Source organism: Ambystoma mexicanum, chromosome 5q, assembly GCF_040938575.1.
Source record: "Ambystoma mexicanum isolate Mex_15411 chromosome 5q, UKY_AmexF1_1, whole genome shotgun sequence".
NCBI classification, from domain to species: Eukaryota; Metazoa; Chordata; class Amphibia; order Caudata; family Ambystomatidae; genus Ambystoma; species Ambystoma mexicanum.
The window spans coordinates 417,043,807-417,059,400 of NC_090933.1; the positions used below are offsets into that span (position 1 = coordinate 417,043,807).

General features: G+C 46.7%; 1 protein-coding gene across 1 annotated transcript in view; it reads right to left on the bottom strand.

Annotated features, from left to right (window-relative positions):
- The window catches only part of NPC1 (NPC intracellular cholesterol transporter 1), an 847,233-nt gene that overhangs the window by 405,580 nt on the left and 426,059 nt on the right, over nucleotides 1–15,594 (bottom strand). The window contains exons 7-8 of the mRNA XM_069620902.1: nucleotides 14,114–14,190; nucleotides 13,583–13,956 (exon numbers count right to left, since the gene is read on the bottom strand). Coding sequence (XP_069477003.1) covers nucleotides 13,583–13,956; nucleotides 14,114–14,190 — 451 coding nt within the window. The remainder of the gene's footprint in view (nucleotides 1–13,582; nucleotides 13,957–14,113; nucleotides 14,191–15,594) is intronic.

The window sequence follows — 15,594 nt, forward strand, 5'->3', positions numbered from 1 at the left end:
CCTGCCAGATGAAACGGCACCAGAAATATCCTTTGGGCGACGGCCCAATGCCACAGGTCCTGCGCCTCCTTGGCCAGTGCTGGGGACCTGGTTCCGCCCTGTTTCCTGATGTAAAACATGGTGGTGGTGTTGTCGGTGAAGATCCTCACCACCTTGCCCTTGAGGGACGGAAGGAAGGACCTGAGGGCCCAAAACACTGCACGGAGCTCCAGGACGTTGATATGTAGTGATTTCTCCGTCGGGAGCCAAAGGCCTCTTGCGTGCAGATTTTCGGTGTGCGCTCCCCACCCTTCCAGGGAGGCATCCGTGGTCACTGTCTCCTGGTGGGCTGGGGTCTGGAAGTCCATGCCCGCCGTCAGATGCGCGCGGGTGCCCCACCACCGGATCGCTCGTCGGAAACTCTCGTCGAGTGTGATCCTTTCCTCGAAGCTGCCCGTCGTTTGGATCCAGCGTCCAGGAACTCCTGCAACGGGCGCATCCGGAGCCTGCACAGGGGAATGAGGTAGATGCAGGAAGACACCATTCCGAGGAGGGACTTGATGGACCTCACCTTGGCCGCATCGGCCACCAACATCCGCTGTACCTTGCCCAGGATGGCCCTGGTCCTCTCCTCCGACAGGGAGGCCAGAAGGGACACTGTGTCGAGCCTCGCTCCCAGAAACAGTGCGTCTTGCGCGGGTACCAGGTGGGATTTGGCGTAGTTCACGGAGAATCCCAGGTCCGTGAGAAGCTGGACGGTCCTTGCCGTGTGGTCCACGGCGAGCTCCCTCGTCTTGGCTCGGATGAGCCAGTCGTCCAGGTAGGGGTAGACGTGGATCCCCTCTCGGCGCAGCTGCGCCGCCACCGGTGCAAGGCACTTGGTGAAAACCCTGGGTGCCGACCGTAGTCCGAAGGGGAGGGCTTTGAACTGGTAGTGACGCCCTTGGACCACAAACCTGAGAAATTTTCGGTGCCCCCTTAGGATGGGAATATGGAAGTAGGCATCCTCCAAATCCAACGACGAAAGGAAGTCTCCTTCCTCCAGCTGACCCAGGACGTGCTGGAGGGTGACCATCCGGAACTTCTGAGCCTTGATGAACTTGTTCAGACGTCGAACGATCCAATTTCGTCGGGCGGAGAAGCCCTGGTGGGAGGTGAAGACGGAAGATCCTCGTCGTAGACCTCGTCGTCCGTACCCGTCGCGGCCGTGTCAGTCCCCGTATCATCCCCTCGAGTCGTGGACGGGGAGGAGGGCTGGACGGGGCGCGACGGCTGAAAAGGAGGTGGAGGGTGAATCCTTCTTTTCTTGGGAGGAGGAACGCCAGAAGGTCCCGGTTCTGGGTCCCCCGATGGGAGTGGTTCCTCCGCTGGCAACGGTAGTCTCGTCCTTATCTCCGTGCATAAGGACTGTATAGCCAACAAAATGGCCGCCGAGTTGTCTTGCGGCGCTGGCAGAGGGGAATCCGACGGGCGATCAGGGGCCCCGTCGGCGCCCTCGGCGATGTCGTCGTCACCCGCGTCGGGATCCATCCCGACGGGCCGGTCTTCTTCCACGCCGAGGCCGTGGCTTAAGACCTCGATCAGCTCTTCCTCCGAGGTTGAAGCCGAGTCTACGACGACACCCTGCCCCCCCTTTTTCTTCTCCGCCGGAGATTTCACGGGGGTCCTATCGATGGGCATAAAAGAGGACTCCCTCCGAGGTGGCAGGGAGACTCCACAGTCTGAGCCAGGGCCGCCGCGACAGTCTCGATACAGGCCTTGGCCGGATGGATTAAGGCCTTCACCACCTGAGGTGCGCTCACCGCCTTATCCTTGAGGGGGGGGGACACTGCCTCGCTCCCCCTTCGATGGGGCCTTCGAGCTCGACCGGGGCCTCTCCAGGAGCTTCGCCGGGTGCTCGGCCTTCCTCTTACCCGACCCAGAGCGTTGGCTCGTGGTTGATGGTACCGGGGAGGGTGCGCCCTGCCTGGCGCCCGTAGAGCCCGACCGTTCGGCGCTCCCGGTGCCAGCGGACTCGCGGTGCTTGGCCTTGTGTTGGACCCCCGTCGCCGGGGCGTCCTCAAAGGTCTTAGAAGACCGCTCGGATTTCTTCCTCTTCTTCTCGCCGGACGAGCTCTTCCCTTCCAGCCAGTTGGCGAGACGTTGATGGCGGTCCTTCATGGTCCGCTCCGACATGTTGCCGCAAAACGCACAGTCCTTCTCCACGTGCGTCTTGTCCTCATGTAAGCAGTAAAGACAAAAGGAGTGTTCATCCTCCTTAAAGACGTTCTGCAGCTGGCATCCAGGGCAGACCCTGAACAGCTTACCGGGCATCGAGCTTCCCTTCTCCTGGGCCATGTCCGGGACGGGCCTGAGAAAACTTCTGGAGTCCTCCAAAAGCGTAGCTCGACGAAATCTTCACCCTTGAGGGGCGCAGACGAATCCGACACGGGTCCCCGTTGATCGGATGGAGAGTCGGTGGAGCTTGAGGCTCTTTTGACCGAAAAAAACGAAGTTTTTGAGAAAAAAACGTGAAATAAAATAGCACTAACGCTCGAGAGCAATAGCACGAGGATCCCAACACATGAACGTGCGGTAAAAATCTGAAGATGGCTGCCAGAGGCGGGGCTTAGGTAGAGGGCAGTCATTGGCTGTGGTCAGTATGACGCAGAGACCAGTGATTGGTTATTACTACGAAAGACAGATCAGAAACGAAACTGATACTGGTTTTTTCTTTACCGAGGATTCCCAGCCTGACGACGGGGAATATTCATGAGCATGTGAATCCATGCCAGACCCCATGCTGGAGAACAGTCTTCAATCCCCTGGTGACAACTTGAAACAAACACGATTCTTATTATAGTCCTTCTTTAAACTTGGACACTGTAGCCTGCTGCTTTAGTGTCTGATTTACAAATCAGTAGAATGACTCTTCTCCTGGTACAAATACTCTTGATTCAAGATCACACAACACATTTTAGGAGCATGTGTAGGTCTTTCCAAACTTCTTTCAGGGTGAACTTAGACTTCTCTTCCCTTCTCGTCACCCCCTTATATGACTTTATTACTTTCTCTTTTGGCAGTTACATGTCTTTACGACAGTAACAGTTGGTTGGCCCACTAGGACTACTAAGGTTACTCCTGACTTGGTCTTCTCCCATTCAACTCTTCATATCAGTTCTAAGGCCAGGGATACCAGAGCCCCTCTTGGCCTTTCTTGGATCCCCCATAATAGTTCTGACGAGGGAGATTACTCCTGATGCACTCTTCAATGCCAGTAGCTGTGATGGGGCTATGGTGACTAGGAAGATCACTCCCAATGAACCCTTCAATGCCAGTAGCTTTGATGGCGCTACTGTGATTAGCGAGATTACTCTTCTAGCACTCTTCAACGCCGCCCAAAACACTACGGGGTCAACCGTGTGCCCGGTTGCGTCTAGGATTGAGCGTCCACATCACTGGTTCTTTCTGGGGTGTCGGGTTTGATCATTCTTCCAGACCGCTGCTTCTCACTCCGCTTCCCACCGCTCCATGCTGGCTCTGTGGGGCACACGGTTTGTCGTTTTCTGCGTTGTTGCAGGACTGCCAGGCCCACCTCACTGAGGTCATGCCACCGACTACCATCTTCCAGCTTTGGACTTCTTTGGCTCTCTTCCCTTCTTTGGAGTCTTCTGCCGACCGGTCCAGTGAATCCTCCTGGGCGAGGACTTGCTGCTGCAACTTCCTTTCCTGCGTCCAGGTTCGAACCTCCCAGGGTTTCTTCATTTCAAGTCCCTTTTCTCTTTTTTTACGTTGTAGCTGGCTCCTCCACAGCACACTGTCAAGGTCTTTTGTTGAGGTCTGATTAAAAGGTGTTTTTCTTTATTGTTGCATTTATGGTTTACAAAAAACCTTACACACCATAATAAAAAGACAAGAATCACATATACAAAAAAGGAAAAATGTTAAAACATCCACATTCGGAAAAGAAAGAAAAAAAAGCTAAAACTGGCCAGAACAGAACAGAACAAATTTACTTATCAAAACCTGTCACATTACCCTCTGTACTTAAACTCATACACTGCTTGTTTCATTCTTTATATCCAATTCATTTGATACAAAACTTATACAATTATTCAAAGCCAAAATAAGAGAAACATTGGTACCCCACATAAATCGACACCAGAACATATTCCTAAGCACCTCATTGGAGCCACCAACTAGCTCCTTGAAACAAAGTATGCTTGTTTACAAAGTATGGACATATGGTAACCAGATGTTTCAAAGTTTCATAGGTGTCTTCTCTGCCACAAACTACAATCAAGTTTTTCCTGTGGGTATGTACTGTAGTCTTTCCAATGTTTTATCCGCTCGGCAGTGTGAAAATGATTGAGTCTGAAACGCATGTAAGTAGTGCGTATTTTCTCACACGGAAAGTGTTGGACATAAAGAGGTATCCATTCTCTGGAGTGTGCAAACTTCGAATATTCTACATACGTTGCATAGGATGATACACTGTCCAATGTCTCGATCCAGCCCACCCTGAAAAGACGAGACGTAACCACCCCAAGACGCTGTATCAAGTCAAGCATAGATAACCCCATAGAGTCCAGTACACCAAGCATCCTTGTTTGGAAGAGTTTAAGGGAAATAACAGTCTACCTCCATCACTATATGCAAAGCCTCCTAACGAATTAGCAGGAGGGACAAGAATTTTCCTAAAAGTGGATAATTATCTCCACATATGCCAAGCCTTCAGTGTTATGAGGCACAGTTCATGTCTAATGAGAGACTTTGGGACTGTCAAAGACAATCCCAGTACCTCCTTCCAAAGCTTTCCTTGGATACAGTTGAGCACGTGACCCAACTCATGTAATGACATGTCGAGGCCATAAAGAATGACAGGTTCGAACTTGGAAAGATAACGCCATAATGGGAGCAAGGAAAATGTGCACATTCTGTTTCGTAGAAGTATGAATTGGGAAACCAATTTAGATGCCTTTTCATAGAAGCTGGTTTTCCAAGATTCAACAGTGACCCCATTTGTCAGATTGTAGCCCAAATTTGTCACCACCAAAACTTGCTTTACTTTTTCCTACCCCATGACGCGGTTTGTGATTTAAGTCGTATTGCCCCTAGAGAACACTAAGACTTTAGATTTGGTAGCAAGTTATTGGCCAAAGCATAGTTATAGAATAGGTTCAACTTGTGTCTCAAACCTCTAGGGGTTCTGTCAAAAAGAATAAAATCATTGTCAAAGGCCATCCAATCCAGCTCGATGTTACCTAACCTCGCTAGCGCAATTGAGGGACCTTGCCAGATCGTTTCTACATCACACACATACATATTAAAGAGAATAGGAGCTAGGGTGCCTCCCTGTTTCACCCCTACATACAAACGTATAACTTGTGGCAGGGAGCCTTCCTTGGTCAAGCGTACACGAATCAAAGTGTTCGTGTGTAGGAGGGCAAGGAGTTGGACCAGCTTTCTGGGTACGTTCATTTCCAAATGTTTCTGCCATAGCCTAGATCTGATGACTCCATCATAGGCACTTGTCATATCAAGCGATGCCATGAATATATCCCCAACCTGTGTATGCTGCACTTAATGTCTCAAGTTGGCCAGAATCGTAGCATTAAGAGGAGTCCCCATATCCGGCCTAGAGCCAACCTGAAATGGACTCAGACTGCTTTTTTACTACTGGGTTTAGATCCCTCAGAAGGATGATGGCAAAAACATTGCTAATCGCGTCAATCAAGGCTATCGGCCTATGGTTATTCGGATTTAAACCGTCCCCTTTCGCGTCAATCAAGGCTATCGGCCTATGGTTATTCGGATTTAAACCGTCCCCTTTCTTTCAGGATGGGTAAAATGATACATTGGGTCCAAGAGTGTGGAATGGAATGTGTCAGGAAAAGTCTGGTCAAACATTGGTTTCAATATAGCTGACCAAGTCTGCAGACATTCTTTCAAAACAAAGGGTGGTAATACAGTCAGGACCCGGGGCATGGGAGGGTTTAAGTTTACCAATAACCCAGAGGACGTCCTCCTTATCCCACAGACAAGTACCCTCCTCCACCATGCCTAGTTCGTTATCACCACTGCCACCAACCTTATCCAGTAGAGAATATTTCTGCTCGTAGAAGTCAACCCAGGTTTCCTCTGGTATTGAGCAATCCATATCCTTCACTCCAGTACCCAGGGTCCAATTGATAATTGACCAGAATTTTGTATCCCTGCCCTTACAAAGAGATCCCAACTTAAGACTACAGTAATGCCATCTACACAGGATTAGCCCTGAAGACGCTAAGTAAACTACACCTCTCCTCTATGACAGATCAAATTCCCTTGACAATAAAAGGTTCCACCGGCAACCAATCAAACACAGGATGCAATTTAAGCCCTTCTGTCTTTTACACAAATGCTTCCATGGTCATACATTGCATTACCTTTGCAGAGCATTTAAGCTTCACCACCACCGGTCCCCTTGCAGGAAATCAGCCACTTAATATTCTGGCTATTAACACAACAAGTTACACACATTTCGGAGGATGCACAAGCATGAAGAATACTTTGCCAACACGTGAAGCTAACCTTCTGAAATGTCACCAAGCCCTAAGAACCAACCTCCTCCCCAATGCTTCTGACCTGAAATCGTCCCAGCTAAAATCACTAAATAACTTATAATGATGGTGGTTGAGAAGCCTAAAACCCACCACCTTATTGCTACTATCCATGATACTAATGCTTTTTGTGATACCACCGCTATTTATGGGGTGCATAACTCCAACTGGGATCTATCATTAAATCTCACCTAATTTCCATAGTGTAAGTGTTTGTTAACTGTAGATAACTGCACAAAGATCATTTTAGATCATATTACTCAAGGCTAACTCGATAAACGATTACAAAAAATATTTGAATGTTTCACAGTGATGCATACTTTAGAAGTGATATTGAATGTCACGTATAGATCAGAAAGATTTTTAGATAAGTTATTCTTGATCAGGAGAGGTTACATTCAGTAAAAAACAAACCTATGTAATCCCTTTACAGCATTGCAAAACGTTTTTATATGAACAGAGGCAATCGCCGAAACATCAATGAATGTGTACATAGCCTGTGTACACCAACAATATACATTACCATTCTCATAATGGTTAGAGCATTTCCATTATAAATATATGGATATATGCACTACGAGATTAACAGGGTCCATATACAGTCCATATACTGTTTACTGCGATTTTAGATAGATTGTTTACACAACCTCACTGTGATGCAGCGGGGACGTGGATGAAGTCACAGTCAGGTGACGTCAGAGTTTATGGTGGCCATGTCGTATGGGAGGGAAGCGATCTCAACCGCGCGGCAGCACAACACTCCCACAAACCACCCTTGGTTTGATGTCTACCTGGTCTAAGCAGTCTCGTAGGTGGTGGAAGGAACTTGGGACTATGCATCACCCGAAGAGGAGTGGGTGTCACCTATTGGGAATTTAAAAAGGCAGTGTGCAAACTTTAAAAGAAAAAAGTTGCAAAGATGTCAGTGTGAGAAGAAAATGTAAGTTGTGCTCGGTATGAAGCCCGGCTAGAAGAAGAAAACCCCCTCATTTGCCATGCATATGGACAATGGTACCACCCTTTGTAGCACAATACTTCCAAACCAGTTTTCTGGACAGAGTTCTCTTTTTTATTTCCCAGCTACAGATCCCAAAATGCACCTAGGAACCAAACAGAAAATCCAGACTGGAATCAGGGGAATGGAATCCAGAACAGAAATGGAATAAACTGCGATTTCTCCTGCCAAACACAGATAAGACACACGACCTACCAAATTCAGACAAACCCCAGGCGAATGGTGGGCAACAGAAATCGAATGGAGAGTGAGTAGAGACTTCAACCTCCCAAAACCGAATTGGAAACCAAACTCACTTGCACAGGAAGAAAACCACCAGAAAAACGAGCAGCCTGAGCACCTGGCTACTACCCTGCAAACAGATTTTGGGGCTGGTCCAAGTCTTTTTTTTTACCTTCCACAGCCCCAGGGGAAAAGATAGGCACAGATGTGCCCACAATCAGGTGAACACTGGAACAAAAAGGAAAGAGCCTCTGGGGTCGAGGTGGGGAAAGTGTCAGTACCAGGAAGAGAGCACTATAACAGAGGAGTCAATAGAAGATGACGCGTGGGTCGCAGTAGTAAAGTCAGGAGGTAAGACAGAGACCAGGCGGAGGATGAGAGGTGGAGCAGTGTGCTGAAGAGTTGGTGGCGGAGATGGAGCAGAGTGCAGGTGAGGTATTGATTGTGAGCGTATAGTGGTACAAGTTGTATTTAAGTGTATTGTGAGAAGGGGAGTGTGTGAAAAGGCTGAGTCTGAAAGTAGAGTAAAGATAGAGAGGAACGTCCGGGGGAATTTGAGAGCAAGTGTGGTTTTCAGAGAAGGGTGAGCAGGGCGTCTCATCTCTGGAGGGTAACCGTGAGCATGGGTCCATTGCCGCGATTCATACTCCTATGTTTGCATGGTCACTGATCGCACATGCTCCTTGAAACGCTGCTTGCAACTGTACCATAAACATGAAATACACTATATCACCATACTGTTGGAATTTAATTCAGGTTGCGCACCTCAAAAAAGGTGGAAGTGATGAATCTAGTTCCTATTTAAACATGTAAAATGGGGTTGTGCTCATTTCCCCCCCCATTGACCATGGCACACAGAGATAGGTATCGGCTAGCACCAACAGAGACTCTGCATTGTATATTAACAAGACTGAAAGTGTAGCTTCAATCCAGGATCAATTGTTTCCTCTTTACCTTAGTACAGCAACATGGTGAAAAGTAGGTTTCAGAAAGGAGCATCATAGCTACTGAAAGTCTTTCAGCATTGTACAAGTTTTTTCCACGGGACATCATAAAGTACACAGACTAGTAAGACTCCTGCCACAACCATCACACACCGAACACCCGAACACCCCGACATCCAGACCTGGCTCTCCGCTATGAACCTTAAGGGTTTCATACTCCAGCAGACCATCTGCGCCAAGTCCTTTTGGTTGGACATTGCCAAATACTTCTGCTTCAAGGAGCACTTAGCGTGTTACCAACTGCCCCTCCTGCAGAAAATCAAGCCCTTCATCCCAAAGAAGAACTTCAAACCTGTAGTACAAGCCTTGGTTCTCTCCATCCTGGATGGTGGCAATGCCCTTGACTAATATGGTGCACTGCTATGTGTTCTACGTGCTGCAACATGACTCAAAGGATTCTTCAAATTTGACCCCATTGTCCCGCCCCTCATCAAACTGCACTGGCTCCCACTGCAGGCACATTTCATCTTCAAATTCTGCTACATCATCTTCACGGCTGTCATCCTATAGTTCCCAAGCTACCTCACTTGGAAGCATCTCCGGAGGCCTTACATCCACCAGAAGTAAGGACATGTTCAGACAGTATGCTGTTATTTTGATGAAGTAAATTACTTTAAGGTAATTCAATTTGTCGAAATTTCTTAGAATTACTTTGAGCAAAAAGTATTTCTACAAATGTAATTAAGGGTTAGGGTGGTATTGAGGGGGCCAGGGCAGCGGCGCAGCCAGTATTGTCTAACAACTGGGGCCTGAAGCTAATGTAGTTGGACCCACCACAGTGACATTAACATCTGTAAATGCCCAAACAGTGCTGCGGAGTGGGCCTTGCACGCTCAGGCTCTACCTAGTCTATGCCTTTGGGCAGGAGGGGGCCTGGAGGGTGATATCCAATAAAATAAACAATTTGAAGTAATTTCAACCAAGTAAATTACCACAAGTTAATTTACTTCGTCAAACGAACGTAGAACGGTTCTGACTTAACCTCGGCCGGTGTAGGAAAGTACCATAAAGCATGCCTTTTCTGTCTTTGCTCCCAGACTCTGGAACCTCCTCCCCCCGTCAACACCAGACTTGCCCCCTTTCTTCCACATTTCAGGAAGGAGGTCAAGACCCTCCTTTAAGGAATGGCTCCTCCCCAACAACTAGCTCAGGGTTTAGCAACCTTTGGCTCTCCAGATGTTTTGGACTAAAACTCCCATCATCCCTAGCCACCACAGTCAATGGTGAAGAACATGCAAGCAATAATCCAAAACATCTGGAGAGCCAAAGGGTTGTACATCTGGACCTAGGTCCATACACCATCCACTCCCCACCTAACCCGAGACTGGGTGATCTGCTCCTGCCCAGGTTCCTTCGCTGTCATATCGTCAACCCTCCTGCATTGTTACCTCCCTGCTCCCTTGTATCTCTACTTCCCTCACTGTGTACCTCCCGCTGGGACTTGTAAAGCGCTCAGTGGTTTCCCAAAGGTAGGTCCACTTATCACCAAATATAGAAAAACAGATTTTCAGATTTGGTTTTGTATGGGTAACTATGGTCTTTTTTTCTTCGTATAAGATTTCTTTTTACTTACTTTCTGTTATTGCCTATGTTTGTTCTGCATCTGTTCTTTATATCAATTTGCTTGTTTCTCATTGTTTTTTCTAGCATTCCTTCTTTCAACTAAATGTTCACTAGTTTCTACAAGCTTCACAAGTGAAACCTGCCTCTGGCTCCAGGGTGTCTGGCGGGGTCAGGAAGTGAGGGAGGTGCCCGAAATTCCCTGTGCTTAGTCTCCTAGGAGACCCAAATACACTCTGTTGATTGGCCGGCTGACTGTCCGGCAAGCACAGCCACCCTGCTGGGTGACTGCCAGCTAAGCTGGAATGAATGGGAGCAAGCTGCATAAAAGGCGAGGCTTTTTGGCTCGGAAGGCAGAGTCGACCAGTGGGTGAAGGAATCCGAAGAAGAACTTGAAGAGGACACCTGCTGCAACGCCTGGACTGTTGGTTTGCCCGGTGAAGCCCTGCTGAAACTCCAAATTCGTATCAACCGAGAAGCTCCTGCAAGGACGACTTCTCCCTTTGAGTTGGTGGGACCAATCAACTCCAAAGTAAGCCACCTGGACATCCTCTCGGAGCCGGTTGAATATCCAAAGAGTTGCTGCTGGAAACCAAATAGCCAGGGAGGGGAACACCAGTTTGATGCATTGCTTTTAAGCTGGCCAGGAGCTCCAGGAAGATCCTCAGGACTACCAGGAAGCACGGCTGACAGAGCCTGAGCCCCCTCAACAGAGTGCAGGACCCCAGAAGCAAGGAAAGTCCATCTCGACAGCCAGGAACCGCAGTGTTGCTATTTGCGGTAGACGCGAGGAGCTGAAACACTGAACAGCCACTTGTTTGAAGATTACTGGTTGCGAGCAGTGACCGTCCCGTTGCAATGCAGGAGTCCCCAGAAGTCCTCCCTCTTATCCCCACGACTGAGACCCAGGAACAGTGAGATCTGCAGAGCTGCACAGGAACAGAAGTCATCTGCTGCACTTTTTCTTCAATCCAAAGGTACTGTAAATTCTGAGAGAACTTACCTCTTGTCGTAGAGTTGCTTGCATCTTCTAGACCTCACAAATCTAACAGCTTGTGGCCCTACATTGATTCTTGGTTTTCATCAAAGACTTCTAAAACATTGCGCAAAGACTTTTCTTACTTACCTACAAAGAAGTGCTTCAGCTCATATAGACTTTTGCCCATTGACTTTGGCTTATCCTGTTCCACTGAATGACTGATTGGGGGATCTGAAAGTATTTGCCTGCTTAAGAATATTTGTGATCTCTTGTGTTGTCTAATAACCTTTTCCTTCAACCTATTGCTAAGCTATTCTAAATGCAACAGTGATATATTAATGTCACCAGCACCCTAGCTACTGAAGTCACCTGAGGGTGTAGGTTGTGTTGGTGGGTCATCCCAAAAGGGTTCTTACTAATTTAGAAACTTAAGAGTGTGCATTTTTGGATGGAGTGTATTTGTGTGCTGCTTTATGTTGCTCCCTTCTGAAGAAGGCTTATTCTAACTGACTGATAAATAAATTAATAATTGTGTATTCAAGAAGCCTTGTGTACGAGTTTATTTGAATACTTGTCACTGTGAATCTCTGTGCAACTCCCCCTACAGCTCACTTGACCCCTCTTGAGATAAGCCTGGCTGCTCAACACGCTACCAACCTGCCGAGACTTATACCAAAGGTTGGGTTCCTATTGCCAGGAGGGCAGGGTTGTTGTAGTGCACCCAAAGGGTACTGCATACAATCTTGCCGAACAGCTTCTATAGCCTCAGGCGGCCTCACTTGGGATGGCTTTTGGTGATATTCTGAATAAGTTCCTTTAGTTCTTCAAAGGGGCCCTTGTCCCTCCAGGGCTTTCCCTGTTCTACTGTTGGTACAGTTCCTCGTTTCGATGACAGACTTTGGGATTTCCTCTCCTCCAAGTCTAGCAATGTGTCTATATTGTTTGCCAACTTCTGGTATGCCCACGATCCTCCCCTGGCCTGCTCATTTAGTTGCACAAATAGTCCTTTTGTTATACAGGGACTAGTGTGATGGTTTTGCTGGTAATTTTCTCTAGCTTTCCAACATTAATTTATACTGGGATGAGTAGGATTGGTCCCTTGGTACTCCATTAGCTTTTCGCCCCTTTCTCCGCCCGGGTATTCCGCCGCTCCAGTTACCTTACGTGTACCGGACCAACATCACTGGTTCTTATTGCACGGTCAGGTTTGTCCGACTGACACCCAGCATGGGCTTCCTTTCCTTCCTCCTTCAGCTTGCCGCTCCGTGAAGCACGCCCTAGTAAGGGTCTCTGCGGTGTTAGAGAAACACACAGCCCACCCTCTCTGGATCACGCCACTTCTTCAAGGTCTTCTTCCAGCATCCAAGTCAAGATCCAACTTCCTCTGTGCTTTATTCTGCTTCAGGTCCAGAGCATCTGTCCAACGGCAGACCAATCTGCGTCCTTCTAATGCTTTCTCTGTCTCAATTCAAACTTATCGGGCTCCAAAGATGAGAACGTCTTTTATTGATTTGATTTTTGTATTTGTAAAGCACACATCCATATGGAACCAAGCAAAGAATTGCATCTGGGCGCAGGTCCTTTCTTGGTTTTTATGAGGAAGCGTTGGACCCGCCTCAGGTTAGGCACACAGTACTTTGTTTCTTTCCAGGACATAATATGTATGCCTCAGTCTCTCTTCTTCATCTCAGTTTGCTTGGCTACCAACCACTGATTACTTCTCATGGTTCTCTTAATCTTCTTCACAGTATGAGTGGTAGGTGAAGGTTGTTTATTGATAATATTGCAAATAGTGACTGGTTTGAGGGCATGTTCTGGTTATATCCCCAAGAGACGAGTCTATCCATGTGAGGTCCCGCCTTCAGCCACCCCTAGGGGGAATGTTGCGTAGCGTGCTCACCTACCTAGCCTCACTGTGAAGGCTGCACCCTCCGGGAGAAGCAATAAGATTGTCAATCGTCACAGTAATTACAACACTTATCAGAGCACTAACAAGCAGGAGGAAACACCATATAAAAACATGTCATTAATGTATGTGGCACTGTATTCTAGCTTTGAAACTTTGATTTTACCTCCAAAAACTTTCAAAGCTCCCCTATTTCTGTGAGTGACGATAGACTTATCATTGGTCAATGAACCAGTCTAGCCTACAACTATACTAGTCTACACCAATGATTAACCATAAGCACATTAATGATTACGTTTATGCAAACCGATATTTCATACATTAAAGTTTTCTTACCTGAATTAAGATTTCTTTGTCTAAAGGACGCCCAAATGGTACTATTTCCCCCGACGGGTACATAGAAAAATTAACTTCTTTGCCTCCTGGAGCTGTGATGATTAGCTGTTCTGTCCGGAAAAAGGGTCCGAAGTGTGCATCAAAGTAGTTCTTCTCCTGGCGAGCCTGGCTGCTGGGTGACGACCAAAGCTCTACCGGGTCTGTCGTTAAATGCATATATCTTAGTCCCGAACAGCATATTGCAATGAAGATCAAGGAAAGCAGAATAATAAGAAGGGGATTTCTAACACAGATGGAGCCCCATTTTGTGAACAAGCTCCTCAGCCAGCTCTCAAACTTCTCACCTAGTCGGTCACAACAAGAGGATTCTTGAGCTGTGAAAAATAAATAGAAATACATAAGCAGAAAATAAGTACACATTTAAAAAAATGAAATACACATGTAAATGTGAGCTAACACGCCCCTCTAATAGGTGGAGGCAAACGCTTACATCAACCATCAAAACAATGTTAATTTCAAAAGTAGACCTACCTATTTCTGGATGGGAATTCAGTGAATAGGCTAAATTGCTATCAATCGGAGTGTACTCCGAAATGAAACTTCTCTTTCTGAAAAAGAAAACAGACGTAATTATGAAAAATGTACAAAATGGTAGTTTTAAAAAATGTACAGTGTTCTATGCTAATTTCGCTTATTTCTGAAACAAATGCACTATTTTTGTTTGCGTAGCATGCTAGTTCAAATTGGACTGGATCACTCCCCAGAGTTTTAGAGAGTACCAAATCATCTGATAACAGAAAATTAAACAACCAGCAATCCCATTTTGAAATCTTTTAGTTTATTGGAAATCAGGAAAAATTAAGTGGGACTGATCTGCAAAGCCAGATTTTTAAAAATGTTTTATTTATTTATTTTTTTTAAAAGGGATTTGTTGCGAAGCAGGGTCAAAAGTCCCAGGCCCTGCAACGATTCAGGACAAAATGATTGGAGACGAAAACGTGCAGAAGAGTCAGGAGACCAAAGGGTACCACTCATAGAAGCTAGAATGTAATGGAAACGTAGTGAATTGTAACATTAGAATCATCCATTCTTAAAAGCTATTGCTCATGCCCTTTTCGTCAGAGCACTCTGTGGCAGCAGCTCAGGAGCTCAGGTGAACACGCAGATTTAAGTACACCTCTTGTGGGCGAAAACAAATGGGGCATACGCTGAGAGGGGAATTGGGAGAACAAGATAAAAAGGTGTGTGGGTGTGTGCGCAGTGGAGAGGACGTGAGTAGGCTTAACAGGCCAATACCAACTAAAAGAAGAGGAAGTGACACAGAAACCCTCTCAGCTGATATCTCTAGTGGGGAGTCGGAAAAGGGGAAGGTGACAGAAAAGGAGGTCATAGTGAAGACGACTCAGGGAGACTTTCAGAAGAAAGACAGCATGAAAATCGAGACAAGTATCTTTTTTTTTTTTTAGAAGGAAGCCAAGCAGAAGAGGGAAAAAGAAAAAAATCCACCAAGAAAAACAGCCCAGTACAAGAAGAGCTAGTGATCAATATATCAAGCATTGAACTCACAAAATTCCAGAAAACAGTGTTGCAGAAAGGCTTATCATTCGTTCTGCAAAACACACAAGTACCATGTTACAAGAAAAAAAAATGTTTTCAAATGAATGAGGAAGTTCAAATTTAATGTTTTTTTTCCAAGACCTTGGAAGAGACAGAAGAACCGGAACCACCAGAATTTCTGCAAATTAAACCTAGTCATTTCCAAATATATTATTAGTGAATTAGCACAAACAAAACAGACATGAATAATGCTTTGTCGCAATTTGTGAGTTTCACCATGAAGATTCCTCCCCTGCTTTCCTCCCTACCCTTGCCCATTCCCCCGCCGTCCCCTCTCCTTGAGCTTGCTCAGCCCCAGGGTGGCCATATTGGGCATCTCATTGGAGCCTTCTTTTCGAGCTCCTTCAATCATTTGTTCCAAAGTTTGACTAGAGTCTTTCTTCCATATTCGTTTG